A 20,401-nucleotide genomic window follows, 5' to 3' on the forward strand; every position below is an offset into this window, starting at 1 on the left:
GGGCTTCTAGGAGGCGGGTGGGGCTGTTGGAGTGGTGGGGAGACCTGAGGAGGCGGTGGGGTGAGCCGAGCCCGGGCAGCCAGGGTGGCTCTGCTTACTCTGCCTTGTGTGTTTAGGGTCCTTGTGAGATGCGGGGACCAGAGGATCCCATCACAGAGCTGCGGGGTAGACGCAGTCATGTTTCTGCACTTCTCCTGTCCCTGTGCGTCCTCAGGACGGTCACAGAGGCTCTGGTGTTCCTTCTTTGTGACTGTTCTCTTTGCCTGAGCTGTCAGTTTGTTGGAGTTTAGATGCGTGAACTGTGTTCATAACACCTTCAGGTCGTGTACTTCTCATTTTTCTTATTATTCAAGTCTTAGTTGGGGCTTGAAAGTTCAGCACCCTTTGATTTTCCTTTGTAATTTGTTACTTTAAATTAATTATTTTGACAAATATTTACTGCATACTTGCTAAGCCAGGTCATGTTAGGCATTTTAGAATTAAAGGATTATTTAAGGTGACATCCCTGCCTTTGAGGAGCTTGTGTTTTTGATGACATTGGGGAAGGTTTCCTGGAGGACTCCGTTTACCTTCTTGCTCATCTGAGTAGTGCCTCTGGCTAAGTGTGTTGTAGGAAATAGGCATGTGAAATTAGCTGCTGTGTTTGCTGTGAGAAGACTGTTGAGGATTGTTCCATCCTCAGTCTTGAGAGTCTGGCCCGTCAGCAGCATTGGGCATGGTTGACATTCCCCCTCCTGGCTTTCTCCTCTTGGGTCCAGGACACTGCAGTCCCAGGGTTCTCCTCTTGCCTTTCTGTCTGCTCCTCCTCTCCTTCTTTTGCTGGTTCCGTCTCAGTCTTCTCACCCTTTAGATGTGGGAGTGCCCCAAAGCTTGGTTCTTGGATGTCTTCTCTTCCACACTCACTTTCGTGGTGATCTTATCTACCTTTGAGGTTTTAAATAGCATGTTTTTGCTCCTGAATGTGTCACTTGTCCAGATCTTCCCCTGAATCCCACACCCATACATGCAGCTTCCTACTTGACGTCTCTCCTTGGATGCCTAGCAGGTGGATCACACCTGACATGACAGCACCTAGCTCTCGATATCTACCTGCCATCCGCCACCCAGCACAGGCGCTGGTTTGCTCATGCTCAGTTATAGGCAACCCTTTTCTTCCAGTTACTCAGACGAAAACTTTGGTGTCATCCTGAAATGTTCCTCTTCTTTTTTCCTCCCATACTCCACGTATTTTCTCTTGGCAAATCTAACTGTTAGCTTTACCATCAGAATATATCCATATTCCGACCACTTCCCACCATGCCCACTGCTAACCACGCTAGTCTGAGAGCCCTCGTCTCTGTTGCGGATTCTTGCAGTAGAGCCTAACCCATAGCGTTGCTTCTGCCTTCCTCCCCACTTGTAGCCCGTTTTGAATATAGCAGCCAGAGCGAGTCTGTTAAAACATACGGGATCATGCTGCTCCTCGGCTCAAAACCTCAGTGTCTTCCCATCTCACACAGAATAAAAACCAAAGTCCTTGTTATTACCTATAGCTCACCTCCCCACTATTTCCTCCCTGGGACCTCATCTCAACCCCTCCCCTCTTCATTTGTGCTCTTCCAGCCTCTGCCCTCCTTGCCGTTCCTCTTGGGGCCTGTGCACTGGCGGTTTCTTTTGCCAGGATGCTTTTCCCCCAGATCTCACAGCTAACTTTCCTTCAGGTTTTACTCGAAAGTCATGTTCTTATTGATGTCTCCACCCATTTATATTCTCCTTCCCTGTTTTATTTTTTCCTTACTTTTTAAAGCACTTACTGTGATTAATATACTACATATTTTACCTCTTCCATCTCCCGAAAATATAAGCTCTATGAGAGCTGGAAGTTCTTCTGTTTTATTCTTTATCACACATCCCCAATACCTAGAACAGTGACTGGCATGGAATCAGGCCTCAGTAAGTGCTAAATGAGTGAAGATATTATCCGCTATACCTTTTACTGTCTTATGGACATTCAGAGTATGACTCTTTTTTTTTTCAGTTGTCAATACTAGGAAAAGCTGTGCATTTTCTGAGCTAAGGTTTATTTTTGTCGTAGTACCCTGTGAGTTTTGTAACTCAGCATATTTCATTTTTGCTTTGGTTACTGGGAAGTTATTAGTGTACTGTGCTATTTTGAATTCTAGCATTTTCTATAAACTGGTATTTTTTTGTGTAGTCATCTTATCTGCGGCTTTTGTTTTTTCCCTTGTGTTTTTAAGAAAATTTATCTCTTGTTTAATCTGGATCCTACTTGTACCTATTTCTTCAAGCCATCTCATATCCTTTTTTCAAACGAGGCAGAGATATAAATGAAAATTTTGTTGATTTTCCCTTCTTTTTCAGGGCAGTACCGTGAACATGAACCTTATGGGATGGCTGTACTCTCAAGTTGAAGCTTTGCTGGGTTCTGCTGGTCCCACAACCCTTGGGGTCACACTTATAATCGGTTAGTGAATCTTGATGTCTCACGTTTTCTCTTCTGAATGCATGTCATGGGAAGTATTGTGGCAGTGGAAGGAACGCTGGAACTGGGGTTAGACCACTTCAGTTAGAGTTTGGCCTGCACAGTTCACTAGTTCTTTGACCTAATTAGAAATAGTGAATCATTCACCACCCCCCCCTTTGTTTTTGGTGAGGAAGATTGGCACTGAGCTAACCTGTTGCCCATCTTCCTCTTTTTGCTGGAAGAAGATTGTCCCTGAGCTAACATCTGTGCCAGTCTTCCTCTATTTTGTCTGTGGGACACTGCCACAGCATGGCTTAATGAGCGGTGTGTAAATCTATGCCCAGAATCTGAACTCGTGAACCTGGGCTGCTGTAGCGAAGCATGCAAACTTAACCACTATGCCACTAGGCTGGTCCAACCCCATTTGTACTTTTATTTCCACTTCTTACATTGGAGGATCTTTTCCCACCTCATCTACCTCAGTGTTGTCGTGGTGAGCAGAGGGGAGAGGTGCGTGAAAACTCTGACGACAGTCCAGGAACTTATGCCCATGAGGTGTTCCTTGGTGGTCTGTGGCAGAAGGAAGATTGCTTCCTTCTGATGACATTCGGTTAGGACGCCTGTAGAGCTTAGATGTTACGGGATCAAGGGTGATGTGATAAGGCAAGAAACCTGCTGGAGCCTGGGCTCTGGTCCTGGCTCTAACTGGTTCCGTCATTTGGACAAGGAAGTTTAACTTCCGTGCCTCATTTTTCTTTTCTGTAAAATACAGGTGTTTGACCAAAGCTCTCTAGGTCCCTTCTGGCCCCAGGTTCTCTCAGCGGAGGCTCTGCTGTGCCAGTTGCTGGGTGTGAGGCCCTCTGGGTTCACCACCTGTGCCTTTTCTCTGAGCAGCAGGCTGTCTGGCGAGCCCCGTGGTGTACAGGTGGTTGCTTGCAGAGGCCTGTGGGGTGTCAGGGAATGTCTGGTGCCCTCTCGCCTTCCTTAGAATTCCTTGGGACAGCCTGGTCAAAGAGGGCAGTGGAGAGGCAGTGCCACACTGGCACGCTCCTGTCACGTTCTTTGCCTTATTTAAAACCTCTTCCTTCCTCTGAAAGGCTCTTCTGGATTCCTTCTAGTTCCCTCTACCATGGAGAATTTGAGAGTTTTAAAGAATTTTAGAGCCAGAAAAGCCCTATGTTGTCATCAAGTCAAAGCCTCTTATTTACAGACGGGGAGGCTGCAGCCCAGAGAGGGGTCTCTCTCCATACCACTCAGCTTGTGAGTGCCCAAAGTGGAACCTGTGTCTACTGACTCTCACTTCAGCACTTTTTCAAGTGGACTCACATAGTATGTCAGCCAATTAGGGATTCATTTATTTTACTAAGCTTCTTTTTAAAATTCTTTGTAAGTGTAAACTTTATTCCCTTTTTCTCCTGCTTTACTTTACTATGAGATCAGCATTCATGAGTCATGCTGAATGCTCAGGGAAAGAGAGCCTGAGCGAGCCGTGCTGCAGGGAGGCGGGCCCCTTGGGCTGCCAGGGGCTGGGAGCAGGGGTTGCAGACTGTGGGAAAGAATGAGAAGGAGGCTGAGGTATCCCAGCACCGGACTTTGCCTTTGGAATTTGTTTCCTGACATCCATCAATAATTGGTGCGCAGACTGAGTTCAGAAATTACGACTGATTTGCTAGCTGGTTATCAGCTTTCCTGAGTCTCTATCCTGCATTGCAGACTATACTGGTGTGTTCTGGTCTTTCCCTCTCTCCAGCCGCCTGGTAGGTAACGCTGCAGTAAGGCGACTGCTGACGGCCAGTTGAGTGCTGGCCGTATGCAGCTCCTCCCTGTCAGTCCTGTCTGTCACTGAGCTTTCATGGGCATCCGAATGCAGGTCTTCTCTGTCAGCGCAGTGCGCACCTTTTCAGGAACCTTCAGTCTAGTTCTCTTTAAAAAATCTCTCTGTTTTTGTTATAGGGGGTATAACGTGTATTCTTTCCCTAATCTGTGCCTTGGCCCTTGCTTACTTGGATCAGAGAGCAGAAAGAATCCTTCATAAAGAACAAGGAAAAACAGGTAAGTATAAATGCAAGAAAAGTGGGGCTTTGGGGAATTATGTTCTTTTTGAGATAATTTACAATGAGATAAATTCCTAGTGCAGTGTTATAAACGTAGTGAGGCTTAGTACATGTCTTGTGTCTTTTATTTCCAAATCTGTTTCCACTTGTCTAAGTTTTTGGTTACATTTTCTTTCTCCTTAAGTGTTTTTGGCATAATTTACATTCTTGATTGTACTTTGTATGTTTGCAAAATGATGAGTGTTCCTGAAAGGGAGCAGGAAGGTAGGTATCAGTCTTAGGTTTTGCTTTTTCTAATGTCTTTTTAAGTTATCCCGCAAACTATTTCCAATAATTTACTGAGAATAGTATTTTTTAAAACTGAATGCAAATGTTAATCACATGATAAAAGAAAAATCTTCTTGACATAGATGTGGACGGTCACGCCCACACCCGCCTCCCTTCCTTCTCCCAGGTGAAGTTATTAAGTTAACTGATGTGAAGGACTTCTCCTTACCCCTGTGGCTCATATTTATCATCTGCGTCTCCTATTACGTTGCCGTGTTCCCTTTCATTGGGCTTGGGAAGTGAGTATTCTCTAGCATTCCATCTTTGTTGGTTTAATTATTATCACAGCTCAATCACAGAAATGTAATTGTTTTTAGCTGTAAATCTTTCTTCTCTGGTTATAATTTATATTTACACAGGAATTGTTTTACATCTGGGACACAGCTGATTTTCTTAGCTTAAGGTTTACTATTGGTTTTTTTTTTGGAAGAGCAGCCCTGAGCTAACTACTGCCAGTCCTCCTCTTTTTTGATAAGGAACCCTGGCCCTGAGCTAACATCCGTGCCCATCTTCCTCTCTTTATATGTGGGACGCCTACCACAGCATGCCATGCCAAGTGGTGCCATGTCCACACCTGGGATCCAAACCGGAGAACCCCGGGCCGCCGAAGCAGAACGTGCGAACTTAACCACTGCGCCACTGGGCTGTCCCCTAGTATTGGTTTAATACTTTTATTATTCTTTTGAAGAGATCCCTAATAACAGTTTTGATTTATAATGTAGATTTATTTTAATACTTGATTTTGGATGTGTATTCTTTTTCACTTCCCCTTTATTCCCTGGTTAGGAATCCTCTGATTGAGAATGGAGATGTCGTGTTGTCTCACGGTGACTGGGCACACTTGCATTTGCTAGGACTGTGGTTCCTCCAGACTCAAATTCAGGGTTCAACGCAAATTCTTCTTTGCTTTATCTTCTCCCTCTCTCTGCTTTTTCATTGGCAGCTGCTTAAACAGAGCAGTGTGTGAGTGTGTTTGTGAGGATGCGTCTTGTAATTATAACCTTTAAATTCAGGCTGTTGTTTTAAATAATTTGAAACAAGCCCCCTATCTGTTATTTAGCGAGGAACCTATTCAGTGCTGCTTTTAAGGGAAAGAAGCAGTCGCAATTTCTGGTAGTAATATATTTGGTTTACTGAAAAATTTGTACTGTTTGCTATATATGTAAAAGGGAGAAAAACTAGGCATCAGTATATTTTATTTAGTTGAAGTTTTTATATAAACACTAAACCTTTAGCTGATTGCTTGAAGGTGAATATCAAATAAGGTAGGAAAACAGTATCAAGAAGGCCTAGTTATTTTTATTCAGCTTTATTTTGCCTTTACTTTTTAAAAACAGCAGTTCTCTCTAAAGTGTTTATTTCTCTCTCTCTTTATTTTAGAGTTTTCTTTATAGAGAAGTTTGGATTTTCATCTGAGGCAGCAAGTGCAATTAACAGGTATTTCATTAATTCTCTAAGTGCTTATTGTGTGCATAGCCTGGATCTTTAATTATAGCCAGTTGTTTGAGACAAAAAAGACTTATGTGATGTAACATCCACTGTGAGGCCAAGACTCTGGTGGGACTTGAATCCTGAGTGGCCATCTGTGCATTAATGGAAAACCGAAGAAGTCTTGCACCGCTCTTCATATTTCTGTTTACTGATGACCGTTTTAGGCTAATGTTAAATTAATGAGCTAGGGTTTGCTTTGCCTGATGGTTTTAGGGACTTTGTGCATTTTTTTTTTTTTTTAGCTGTGACATGTTTTATTAAATATCTTTTATGTTCTCTGGACAGTGTTGTCTATGTCATATCAGCTCCCATGTCCCCAGTATTTGGGCTCCTGGTGGATAAAACAGGAAGGAACATTGTTTGGGTCCTGTGTGCAGTGGCAGCCACTCTTGCTTCCCACATGATGCTGGCCTTGACGCTGTGGAACCCTTGGATTGCTATGGTAATGTCTCCATGAGCACCTGGGGGCTTGGGGCTTCAGCCAGGACTCTGCATGCACGTCTGGAGGCACAGTCAGCTCCTCCGATGGAGTGCTTATGACAGTGCAGAGAACGATAACTTGATTTCAGTTTCTGCAAAACATTTTCAGAGTATCAGTATTAATATTCACGCATAAGGTACTTGTCTTTTCATTTGTCTCATTTAACAGAGTGATCTTAATGCTGAAATAGAATTTGAAATAAAGTAGTCTTATAAAAGCCAAATGCTTGTTAGCTTAATTTTTGTTTTTTGTATTTCATTAAAAGAAATAATTCCATCATAGGTGACCAAAAAAAGCTGTCGGCCCAATATCCATGGTTTTGAATTCTTTTGTTTTTGACTCTTAGTAGGTCAGAAGTGATAGTGAATTCATCAAGTTTGTGTTATTGTTCTTCAGAATGTCATTTCTAAGCCCACAGGCTGAAGTGCTGCGTTTCTTCCCTGTATATTTATTTGTGCACTTGGTGAGAATTCTGGAGGACAGATTCCTAGAAGCGGAAACGCTGTAGCGGAGGCTTTGCACGTGTGACATCTTGATAAATACCGTGAACGACAACTCCAATAACTGTCCACCCATTTAAACTTTGCCAGTAACATATGAATGTGTCTGTTTTTAGTGTCCTTGCCTGTGTTGGACATTGGCATTATTTTAATCTTTGCCAATCTGACAGGTGTAAACGATCTTATTTTAACTTAAATCATAAGGTTTCTTTTTTAATTGAAGAAAAAGTCAGCGTTAGGTGATGTTTAACAACCAGTGGTGGTTGTTGGTTCTCTGCCCTGCTCTCCATTTGGGTGTTGATGACCCAGAGGTAAGATAATGGACTGTTGGTGTGATGTTGTCTTGATGGCTTAATTTGTAATTCCTAATAAATACTGGATAATTAGCTTGCCTGAAACATTGGTAATAACTTTTGGCAAATTAGTTTTATTTTCTTGCTTGGTCATTGACTGCACCTTGGGCCCAGCTAGTTATATATATATATGCATATAATATAAAATGGTTAAAACAGTGTGTGTGTATTTTGTCACTAGAGACATATTGTTAGAGAGGGCCAGGACTTTTTTCTGTTAAATTTGAGTTTTAGCCTAATTGTAATAACATTTGCATGAGTATTTGTATATTAGTTATTATGTTACTCTTGCTCATCTGCATCAAAGGAAATTTACTTTTGGTTCATATAAGACTTTTAGCTTTTTCCATGTTGCTTTCTGTAGTGTCTGCTGGGAATCTCTTATTCATTACTTGCCTGTACGTTGTGGCCAATGGTGGCATTTGTAGTTCCTGAACATCAGCTGGGAACTGCATATGGCTTGTAAGTATTTGCACCGTGGGTCATGTGATGTCTTTCTGCTGTATCGATTTAACTATCATATGGAACTCCAGGTCTCCTGAATCTGCTCATCTTGAGGCTTCTGGGATAGCTCTGACCCTGAAAATACAGTAGTCTCCCCTTATCTCTGGTTTTGCTTGCCGCAGTTTTGGTTACTCACGGTCAGCTGCGATCTGAAAATATTAAATGGAAAATTGCAGAAATAAACACATCATAAATTCTAAAGTGCACCCTGTTCTGAGTAGCATGATGAAATCTGGTGCTATCCCGCTCTGTCCTGTCTGGAACGTGCATCATCCCTTTGTCCAATGTGTCCATGCTGTATGCGCCACACCCTTTAGTCACTTAGTAGCCGTCTCAGTTATCAGGCTGACTGCTGAGATGTTGTGGTGCCTGTGTTCAAGTAGTTCTTTATTTTACTTAATAATGGCCGCAAAGCCAACTTTATTATTGGTTACTGTTGTTAATCTCTTACTGTGCCTAAGTTATAAATTAAACTTTGTCATAGGGGCCCGGCCCCATGGCCGAGTGGTTAAAGTTCCATTCACTCCGCTTCAGTGGCCCAGGGTTTGTGGGTTCAGATCCCGGGTGTGGACCTACTCCACTCATCAGCCATACTGTGTGAGATCCCTGGCCTGGAAATATTGCTTCCCTCTAATCACTGGTCTCCTTAATCAAGCTAAGAATGACAATCGTATTGGAGCTACAAAGATTCAGACTCAAATGTTCAGATTAAGAGCAATTTTTTTTAACAACCTGCCAGACATCTCTCTCTGGGTATCTGGATATTTGTTATTGAGTTATTTTAGCTAATTATACCATAAACAAAAGGAGTTTGGGGTGTTGTGCTTTGATTTAATTTGTACTCATTCTATCTACCTCTATATGCTGAAAAGTTCTCTTTTCTTGAGGTGGAGCAGGTTGGGGAATCTAAGGGAAATAATGCAGGAGACTTAAGAGCTGTGGTTGGGCAGAGCACATAGGTACTACGAGGACCACACGTCCCAGGGAGGAATATGGCTCACTCCCTACCAAACTGCAATTCCTACACACCCCAGCAACAATTGCTAGCCCCCTTCTATATGCTTTGTTTCCTCCCTAGTACCCATCGCTATCTGACCTACCCTACTTTTTTACTTATTTATCTATTTATTGTCTCTTGCCCCCTCTAGAGCATGAGGGATTTTTCTTATTTTATCACCGCTGCAACCCTAGCACCCATAATGATGCCTGACATATAGTAGGCATTCTGTAAGTACTTGTTGAATGCATGCAGAATGTATGAATTCTATGGGATAGTCCCAATTCTAAATACTTTATCGCGCTGTCCCCATAAGCACATCCCTACCTACAGCATGTGCCATGTTAGGGTTTGGCAAATATGGTCAAGCAAGACACGGAATACACACGTGTATAGGTAAAGCAGCTTGGTATCTGCTACTCAAGGTCCAAAGTATCCTGTTGTCTGCTATTTGTAGAGATACTTAAACCCTATACTTTCACAGCATCAAGAAGTACCAACCCACTAACCCACATGGTTTCTACACACGTTAATCTACACTAATGACATTAAGTGATTAGTCACTTGGATGGAGTGCAGAGGCCTGTGTGAACACACCATCTAACAGCCCACCCTTTGTCGGGCATTGTGATTTGGCCACATATTTTTATACTTTCTGTCCTAACTCTCCAAGTGTCTCTTCTAAAAGTAGAAGTCTTTCTGGATACCACAGTATGCACATATTCTCCCCAGTCCTGCCACTCTTACCCTTGGAATTTAGCACACACATACACACACCTTATACCAAAACACTTTCCCCATAGGCATTATGTATATCAAGACATGCATACCCCCAAAAGGGCGTAAAGGGAGAGAGAAACAAGAAGAAATATTACTCATCTATCTAAAGAAGCCTATTTTAAACATTAAGATTTAAAAAATCAGCCAATGTAAAAGTATCTCAGAGGATAAGAGGATTTCTTCTGGAAGCCAGCCCTTGCAGAGGCTGCCCACATTTGCAGATGCAAAATTCCATTACTTCCCCCACAACATTAGCCTCTGGCCAAAGGACAAGAGGGGGAGAGAGGGGGGACTGTCCTCCTTCTGAACGGGGAAGGAAAGCAGCCAAGCAAAAAGAGTCTGAGAAAGAACAATGGCCTCCTAGTGAGAAAGCGTGTTAAGTAGGTCAGTATTGGCACTGTATTTTGTTGCACACAAATCCATCATTGTTCCTTCCTATTTTTCTTTTTCCCCCTTCTTTTCTCTCCTCTGTCCTATTCACTATTACTGTCATCTCATGTGAGCTTTTTTAAACCATGATATATTTGTTCAATTATCTGCAGACCTACAGCCTCTTTATCAAATTAGCTGATCTCTATTTATAGCTGATAATGCTGTACAGGGGATCTAATGAAAATTCCTGAGAGTGAGAAAACTAAGCCAAATTTTGCATTGCTGTTTTCAACCCAAGCACTGTTGCCATTATCCAATAAACCTGTTTCAGTAAGTTTTGTAAATATACATTTTTTTAAGACAGTACTTTTCAATAAGAAAAACTAGGCTGAGTAGTATCATGAGATAATATTTCCAAAATTTGCTTCATTCCCTACTCCAAGATCATGTTACCTTAAAAATGAACTTTAAGAGACAAAAAATAGAATAAATCTAAATAGACTGAATAATGGTTCTATGAAGGAAGGAATTCATCTGCACCTGGTAAGTTAATCATGTAAAAGGCGCTGACATATTTTTAGCAATTAATATGTAAAACTGCCAAAGAAACTCATCTATAGGGGCCAGCCCAGTGGTGCGGCTGTTAAGTTGACACGTTCCACTTCAGCAGCCTGGGGTTTGCCAGTTCAGATCCCAGGTACAGAGCTATGCACCACATGTCAAGCCATGCTGTGGCAGGCGTCCCACATATAAAGTAGAGGAAGATGGACACAGATGTTAGCTCAAGGCTAGTCTTCCTCAGCAAAAAGATTAGAATTGGCAGCGGATGTTAGATCAGGGCTAATCTTCCTCAAAAAAAAAAAAGAAAGAAAGAAAGAAAAAGAAACTCATCTATAATACTCAGTAGTCAAGTGTGACTTTTTTGTTGTTGCTATTAATATACCTCTATATTCATTAATTTCACAAAACATTTTACTTCATTTACTATACTCAATTTACCAACTGTCCTAATGGGCTCTAATGATGGAAAAAGTTAACCCCGTGGCCGAGTGGTTAAGTTCACGCATTCTGCTTCAGTGGCCCAGGGTTTCGCTGGTTTGGATCCTGGGCGCGGACATGGCGCCACTCATCAGGCCATGCTGAGGTAGCATCCCACATAGCACAACCAGCGGCACTCACAACTAGAATATATAACTATGTCCTAGCGGGATTTGGGGAGAAAAAGAAGTGGGAAAAAAAAAAAGAAAAAGTTACAACAAATAGCATCATTAAGCTAGGGTCTAAAATAGACCCCAAACCATGGTCTGAGCCGTGGACCAAAAGCCACGATAAAGCCCAAGCCGCAGTTCATCACATTCTTTCAGCGATTACGGTTAAGACATCTAAATGCCTATGCATTCCCACGTCCATCCTAAGACTCAGCTCAGAGGCAAGACTACTGCTTTTACCCGCAGTGAGGCCATGTCTGAAAACAATGGAATTCTACAGTCAAGTCCAGGCAAGGGTAGCGGGCCGAACCAGGAGGGGCAAGACTAAGCATCCTCTCACACACAGGGTCCAGCAGACAGCAAAAGACTAGGCAGAAAGTGATGCAGATCAGCTGGGCAGTTAGGAGCAGCTGCATTTCAAAAGTCTAAGCAGAAAGGCAAGCTCTCACCTAGAAAAGTGGAAGGTTGGCAAAGGCAACCAGAATGAGAAGTAATAATAAACCCTGCTCATATGGCAGAAGCTGCTGTACCCTGCCCTGATTTACAGCAGTTATTGAGTACGAGTGCTGAGGGTTCACAAAGATCAGCCAGAGCCAAACAGAAGCTAAAGCCTTTGTGCATTTCTCTGCTAACTGATGATACAATTACTTCACAACACCACTGCCTCAAAACGCCTCAGAGCTGACACTGGTTCAAAAGTGTCAGAGCTGTTCTAACAGTAAAACATTCTTATCTTCCTTCTCATCTCATCATGTTCTACTGACTCAGTGAGCATCGCAAGGAAAATAACAGCGTAGTTAAACATCAAAGTGTTGCTCTAAATGACTATGGAAAAGTTACGTAACTTCCCTAACCTGTTCTACTGTCTGTAAAATGGGGGAAGTAATTTTACATGCCTCATGAGGTTGGAGGATGCAGTTCTGCACGAAATCAGGGAGCACAGTCCTGGCACATAGTAAGCAATCAATACGAGGGAGCTGCTACCAGCATTTTAGTTTAAACCACAAAAACGGCCATTTTCATAGGTCAAAATGGTTCAATATTGGCCATTTCATATGGTTCAACCTAAAATTTATATCAATAATTATGATCAATGTATTAATATTAATAATAGTATTATTGACAGATTTTTGACTTAAGTTCCTACTTTAGATTCCCAGATGCTCTCATTTTAACTCGGCAATGTTAACAAATAGAAAACTACTCCATTACAAGGGCCTCTCTATCAATCTTTCTACCTATCTTTTGTTGATATTCCCATAAAGATATGTCAAGAATAAGGAAAGCCAGCCTACATCGGGATACAAAATGTTACAAATGGCTGAGGTGACCACAAGATTTTTCTGCTACACAGTTTAACCATTTGAGCCATTACTATGCTTATGGCACTGTCCTAGGTCCTACTTACGGAAAGTTAAATTAAAATATGGAGGTTTAGAGACCCAAAAAGGAGGAATTTCAAAAATAAGTCTAGGTTAAAAGAAAATAAAATCTGGCCCAAAACAGAAAGGAGAGTATAAAAATATGAGACTATATATATATATATATATATATATATATATATATGTCTCATCTTGTCATCTTATATGAAAAAATATATTTTCAAGTAAATAAAAATATTTGTATATATTATATATAAAAATATCTATTTTTTCACTGAGGCTTTCAGTGACAGAGCTTTGATTTTTGGCCATCATCCTAGTGACGGATGGGCACTGGCCCATCTACATCCTCACATCTGGCACCCCTTATACCCACATGCCCCTGTTTGTTGGGGGAGAGCTAGAGTTAAAAGGGCAGGCTTTGGCCATAGGGCGAGCAAGCTAACTGACACCCACAGGATTCCAGCCCATGACCTTTCCCTTACAAGGGAACTCCCTGCCCTAATCACACTCAAACAGTGCTAAATCATGCCTTCAAAACACCGTCCATGTCATGATTCAGTACTTCAACAAGCACTGGTAAGTAACTCTTTCTGAAACTCAACGAGAACTTTATGTCTAGATATGAACTGCATAATAAAAGTGAGAGTTCTTCTGGTCTCTGGATATTATGTCTTCAATGATTCAAATAAACCAACTTTAGAGTAAATCAGACCTGGTCATCTGTACTGGAGAGCACAGTTATCAAGGGGCCCACGTCAGACTGCTGAACTTAAATCCCAGGTAGCCTAGTAGCTACAGGAACTTAAATCACTTAACCTCCGTGCGCCAGACTTCCATCATCCGTCGGCGCACGGGGCGAGGTACTAATATGCTGACCTCATAGCTGCTGCATATGAAAAGTGCTTAGCAGAGGACCCAGCACATAGTAAATGTTGAAGAAACGAGAGGAGTTAGTATTAGTGTTACAATAACTACCACTGGTCTTATCTATACTAACAACGATGTTGTAAATATAGAGAATGAATGATAAACATCACAAAGAGGAATAATTATATATGAAGATAAAATGTATAATCGTTTATTCATTTGCACAACAGATTAAGAGCCTTAACATTACTTCATACTAATATATCACACATCAGCTATTTTTTAAACCTCCCTCACTACTCTAGCCCTCTGTAATCAAGAACAGTAAGAAAAACCAAGGAAGTAAGCAACTAGATAAAGAACAGACAACACCACTAACTGGTTTCCTGTAATTCAGACTCCCCTGAACTTTGTCTCACCAAAGGCTATGCTGGCAACCTTCCAGGTGTCCAGTGCCTGTACAAATTATGCATACAAATTTATGTAAATCAGGCTTGTTTCACTCTTGAGATAGGAAAAGACAGTTCCATCTTATTGTTATGAGTAGTGACTTTAATTTTCTTTGTCTTCTAAGATTCGCTTTTCATATTCCTTTTGTCTCATAGTTTTTGTTTGTGTGCTTTTCACTTTCTGATCTCATGTTACCTTCCTTAAACATAGTCCTTGTTGGGGCCAGCCCGGTGGCACAGCGGTTAAGTGCACACGTTCCGCTTCTCAGCGGCCTGAGGTTCACTGGTTCAGATCCCAGGTGCAGGCATGGCACCGTGTGGCAAGCCATGCTGTGGTAGGCGTCCCACGTATAAAGTAGAGGAAGATGGGCATGGATGTTAGCTCAGGGCCAGGGTTCCTCAGCAAAAAGAGGAGGATTGGCAGTAGTTAGCTCAAGGCTAATCTTCCTCAAAAGACACCAAAAAACCCAGAAAAACAAAACACAGTCCTTGTTAAAAAATTCTTCCTTCTCAATATAGTACTTCAACTTTCTTTAATTTATCACTTGCAGTAGGGGAATTTCTACCTGACAGCATTTCAAATTGAAATATGCCTTCCCATCTATATTGCTGGATGGATAATTACTACTATGATGCTCAATAAAGTTAGGAAGGAAGTTTATTTATGGACAATAAATAGGCAGTTTTTTAAAAAGACAGAGACTTTTAAAGACCCTAAGGACAAGGGCATTACATTAAATACTAAATGCACAAACCAAAATTTGTGGACCAACACACGTTATACATAAACACATATATAAATTATATGTATATTTATTCTAATATATATATAAAATATCCTTAGAAGCTTTTTCCTGTGAGCACTGTAATCATAGCAGGTATCCTGTAAGGAACAGCAATAATTAAAGGAGCAAAGATGAGGGAAGATAAGAAATATTTCAGTTTATTCAGATGATACCATTCTTGAGTTCTTGAGGTCTTCTTTAGAACCAGAATCCTGGGATGACTTCATATTTTCATTAAAAGAGCACTAATTTCTTCATACAAAGAATATCTTTTTTGATGATTCGCCAAGAAGTCAGCTTTTAGAAAGAGAAACTAAAAGGAAAAGATTTCAAAAGAATGACAATTATGTTGGGTGATTTCTCCTCAATCTTAAATAGCTTGTAATTAACATTGTTACAAAAAAGTACAAAAAGCAAACACACATGGTATTATGAATCTTTTCCAAATTATAAAAAAAAGTCTGGAGGCTCTATGGTATAGTGGGAAGGATGCAGCCTTTGCAACCAGAAAACCTCACGTCTGATTGCACCTTTGCCTCTTTACTCCCAGAGCTATCAAGGGGACTCAATAAAATTACATAGATAACGTATTTAGTGCAGTGCATGACTCATGGTAAGGGCTCCTTAAATAATAACACCAGTACTATTAAAAGAAGGCACATTGAAGACGTATGTCGTTTTGTACTCTCCCAAAATGCTTCTAGAATGTAATGGGATTAAAAACAAAGAGGGCAAGCTACAAATATAATGAAAAGAGAAGACAAAAACAAGAAAATTTTGGAAGCTGGAAAACAGATGGATGAGTCAAAACTAACCTAGCAAACCTCTTCCAGGACTCTTAGCTGCAGTTTTAAACTAAAATTTACCAGAGAAACTATTTATTATAGTTTTGTTACTTTAAAATGTTCCTGTCTTTAAAATGCCAGCTTAAAAATTTTTTTAAGGTTACATATGAAAACTGCAATCCACTGCTTCAGACAGTATATGACAATAATACTGGAGCCAAGGATTCTAATACATTTCAGTTTTTTAAACTGCAGAAATAAAGAAAACACAAATGATTAAGATTGGGCAGAATTACCAACAAACAAAACAAATGAAAATGAGTGGTTACAATGTCTTTAGGGATGGTAATAAGCCATTAAATCAATTAGCCACTAATTTGAAGGTTCTCAAAGAGCAAGTAAGGCTCACCAAAGTAAGACTTTCTATAATGACATTTCCCAATTCCCAGTACCAACAACACCTACACACCAAGGGGTCAAAACCCAGTGAGAAACAAAGGGAGGGAAAGGGGTGTACTTCGGGAGGTGATTCTCATACATCACATACCACCTTGTCCCTGTTAAGAAGCGCTGGTTGGGGGCCAGCCCGATGGTGTTGTGGTTGGGTTCATGCACTCCGTTTTGGTGACCCAGGGTTCATGGGTTCGGATCTGGGCATGGACCGGCATACTGCTCATTGGACCATGCTGTGGTGGCATCCAACATACAAAAAAAAGAAGACTGGCACAGATGTTAGCTCAGAGACATTCTTCCTCAAGCAAAAGGAGGAAGACTGTAACAGATGTTGGGGGGGGAGAATAGGAGAGAAAGAGAAAGAGGAACAAAGAAAGGGAAAGAAAGAAGGAAAGGCATATGGAATCCTTTAAAAGAAAAAGAAAAAAGAATCACTAGTCTATGAAATATAAGCTTTCTTTCCAGCTGTGAAGTTCAAGAACACTCAGTACAATGCGCTACTGATGGGAATGTAAATTGGTGAACCCAATTTGGAGAACAATTTAGTAATATCTAGTAAAGTTTAAGGTGTGCATATCTTATCACCTAATAATTCCACTCCTACAAAGATATACTAAAAAACTGTTGCATGTGTATACAAGGAAGTGGACAATAATATCCATAGTAACATTGTTTATAGTTCCAAAATATGAAAACACTGAAATGTCCATTAACAGGAAAAGACATAAACAGATCACGGTATATTCACACAATAGACAGCAGTGAAAATGAATGCTACATGCATCAACATGAATGAATCTCATAACCTCTGAGCTAAACAGAGCTGCCAAGGCATATACACAGCACAACACCATTAACATAAAGTTTAAGACCATACAAAATAATACAATACATTTCTTAGGGATATATACATATGCAGTAAACGTTTTCGGTTTTTTTTTTAAGGAAACTATAAACAGCCAATTTAAATAGTGGAATTACTACTGAGGCTGACGAGAAAGAAACGACATCAAAGAGCAGAATACAGGGGCTAATATATTTAACTTATACTAAGTAGTGTGACTATAAGGGTTTGAAGCATTAAATTTCCTATCATTTTGCATACTTTTTATGTCAAATATTTTACAATAAAAATTTAAATCTCAAAAATGCTGAGATTCTCTAGAGAGCTTTGTAGCTCTAAATATTGAAAGTACAAAAGCAAAAGACCAAGGATGATTTCATCATCACACACCTTATCCGAACACGCGTGAGGAGCTGGTGACTAAGAACTCTGCCATGATGACAAGGTATTAAGGTACTCTCTCTTACATCCAACCCCATCCAGCTCTTCACGCCACTGTCTCTGCTAAGGGATGCCTCATCATCTCTCACCTCTAACTGGTCTCCTCATCTAACTGGTCTCTGCCCACCTCCTACCTGGACTCCACATTGCCCCCACTGCCTGCTGATTTTTAAAAAATCACTTCAAAATAAAACACATACAAAACTTACCCACAAAGTCAAAATTACTGTCAGTGTTATAATTCTTGGCATCAGTGATGGGTTCATAGATTTTCCTTGCATTATTAGTACATAAATGAACTAACCATAAAATGACCAATGACGCTGTCTGTCATGAAGTAAAGCTTATGATTAACCTAATTCTATATATTTGCTGAGGTCTATTTAAAAATAATCATAATTGGGGCTGACCCGGTGGCGCAGCACTTAGGTTTGCACGTTCCGCTTCAGTGGCCCGGGGCTCACTGGTTCGAATCCTGGGTGCAGACATGGCACGGCTTGGCAAGCCATGCTGTGGTAGGCATCCCACATATAAAGTAGAGGAGGATGGGCACAGATGTTGGCTCGGGTGGCTCCTCCTCGGTGGAAAGAGGAGGATTGGCGGCAGATGTTAGCTCAGGGCTAATCTTCCTCATAAAAAAACATAAGAATCATAATAATGATAGCAACCTAGCTGTCCAGGCTAATCTCCCTTCCCTCATAGATCTTACATGCTAGTGGATGGATAAAGACAATTAACAAATAAATACACCAAATATACAGTACATTAGACAGTGAAACTTATTTAGTTTACTGACCAGTTACCATCTCTAGAATATAAACTCCAAGAGAACAAGAATTTTTTCATTGTTGTATCCCCAGCACATGGAATACTGCCTGACACACAGTGGCAATCAATAAATATTAGTCGAATGAATGAACAATATATGGCAAAATAAGTGTTCAACAAACTTTAACTGCTATCGCCATTATCACTGAATCTGTAGTATGGCCTTCTCTACTGCACATACTAGATAATGAATGGAAAATGAATTTTGGAGAGGCAAACACCTTGCCTTCCAACACTGCTGGAACCCAAATGAAAACTAAGGCTACAGTTTAGACCTCCACCAGGTGATTCTTATGACTTGAACTACTCAGTCTCTTATCCTATATTAAATGAGACTACGTAATGTCACTAAACCACACATCTCAGTGTACCTTACAAAGTTCAATTTAAAAATATATATATAATTAAAAAGAAGAAATTTAGATTTACTGAGATTAAGCAATCTGCCTGAAGGCAGGCCTATTCAAAACCAGTTTAGAATTCTTGGACTCAGAATATCATTTTAGACTCAGTGCTACTGTCTACCATAATTGTGATACCCAGTTTATAATATTGCAGTTCTTCTCATCTGCTATTCAACTTTGCCAACCAGGTAATTAAAAAGCACTATCTCTATCGCTTTTTTTTGCTGGGAAAGATTCACCTTGAGCTAACATCTGTTGCCAATCTTCCTCTTTCCCCTCACCTCCCAAAGCCCCAGTACATAGCTGTATATTCTAATTGTAAGTCCTCCCAGTTCTTCAATGTGAGCCACCACCACAGCACAGCTACTGACAGATGAGTAGTATGGTTTTGCACCTGGAAACCAAACCTGGGCTGCCACAGTGGAGCATGCCAAACTTTAACCACTAAGCAATTAGGACTGGTTCTCTTTATCACTTTGACCAAACTAAATATCAAGGCAAGACTTCTGGCAGCTCACCAAAAGAGAGACGGCAGCGTAAGTTAGAACTGTGCACAGGTAAAACAAAGGAAGGCTTGTTTGTGCTTGCTTGTCCCAAAACATATCAGAAGATGCCATAAAATGATAGCAGAAAGAAAAGCAGTCTGACAACACCAATGAAAGTTGAAAGGCAAGAAAAGTCAAATTTGTTTTTTTGTTGTTGTTGGGTTTTTTTGGTGAAGAAGATTGACCCTGAGCTAACATCTGTTGCCAACCTTCCTCTTTTTGCTTGAGGAGGATTGTCCCTGAGCAAACATCCATGCCATTCTTCATCTGTTTTATATGTGGGATGCCACTACAGCATAGTTTGATGAGCAATGTGTAGGTCTACGCCCAGGATCCGAACCCGCAAAGCCCAGGCCACTGAAGTGGAGTGCACAAACTTAATCACTATGCCACCCGGCCAGCCCCAAGAAAAGTCAGATTTTTACAGAACAACTGTTGCACTTTTCTGTGAGCTGTATTAATTTTCAGAGTTTAAAAAATTATCAACTGATTATTTTAGTCAATATTTTGACATACTAGAAATGCTACTAAAAGGAGTAAAGAACTGAAAGAAATGTAGGGAAGTGAGCTCAATAACTTAGCTGGACATCAGATCAAAGACATTCCAGTTTACTAGGACTATGTCACAAACACCAGATGAAGGCTTCCAGACAAATACACTGTCCCAGCAGTCTGAGTGAGGCACTGATTTTAGACAGCACACCCTGGACTATTGTTCTTGTTAAATTTACACTGGTTTCAACATCACCACCAACCTTTCTTAGGCTGCAGCTCTATCTTGGCTCCACAGCCTTTCCTTTGTGTTTAATATTGCTCTTGAAGATTTTCAAACTTCTTGCCAAATCCAGTGTACTTAGTTCATTTGATATCTTTGCAGCATCTGGCAATGTTAAACTTTTCCTTCAAATTCTTTCCTCCTTGAGCTTCCTTGACTTATACATTTCTGCTTTTCCCATAGGATGATTCCATCTCTCTTTAATACTCCTTTCCTTCCATCTGCTAATTATCCACTGATGCACACTGCATTCCATGGTTTTAACCAACAACTCCACCCAGTTGATTCTGAAATTGCAAGTTCCAGTCC

General features: G+C 40.8%; 1 protein-coding gene across 1 annotated transcript in view; it reads left to right on the forward strand.

Moving 5' to 3' along the window:
- The window catches only part of LOC124232318 (major facilitator superfamily domain-containing protein 1), a gene marked incomplete at its 5' end in the record, with an annotated part of 10,079 nt that extends 1,720 nt beyond the window's left edge, over positions 1 to 8,359 (forward strand). The window contains 6 exons of the mRNA XM_046649275.1: positions 2,362 to 2,464; positions 4,418 to 4,516; positions 4,973 to 5,084; positions 6,226 to 6,282; positions 6,622 to 6,778; positions 8,035 to 8,359. Of these exons, the coding sequence (XP_046505231.1) occupies positions 2,362 to 2,464; positions 4,418 to 4,516; positions 4,973 to 5,084; positions 6,226 to 6,282; positions 6,622 to 6,778; positions 8,035 to 8,136 (630 nt within the window). The remainder of the gene's footprint in view (positions 1 to 2,361; positions 2,465 to 4,417; positions 4,517 to 4,972; positions 5,085 to 6,225; positions 6,283 to 6,621; positions 6,779 to 8,034) is intronic.
- Positions 8,360 to 20,401: the final 12,042 nt, after the last annotated feature.

The sequence above is a fragment of the Equus quagga genome, unplaced genomic scaffold, assembly GCF_021613505.1.
Source record: "Equus quagga isolate Etosha38 unplaced genomic scaffold, UCLA_HA_Equagga_1.0 HiC_scaffold_4475_RagTag, whole genome shotgun sequence".
In the NCBI taxonomy this organism is placed as follows: domain Eukaryota; kingdom Metazoa; phylum Chordata; class Mammalia; order Perissodactyla; family Equidae; genus Equus; species Equus quagga.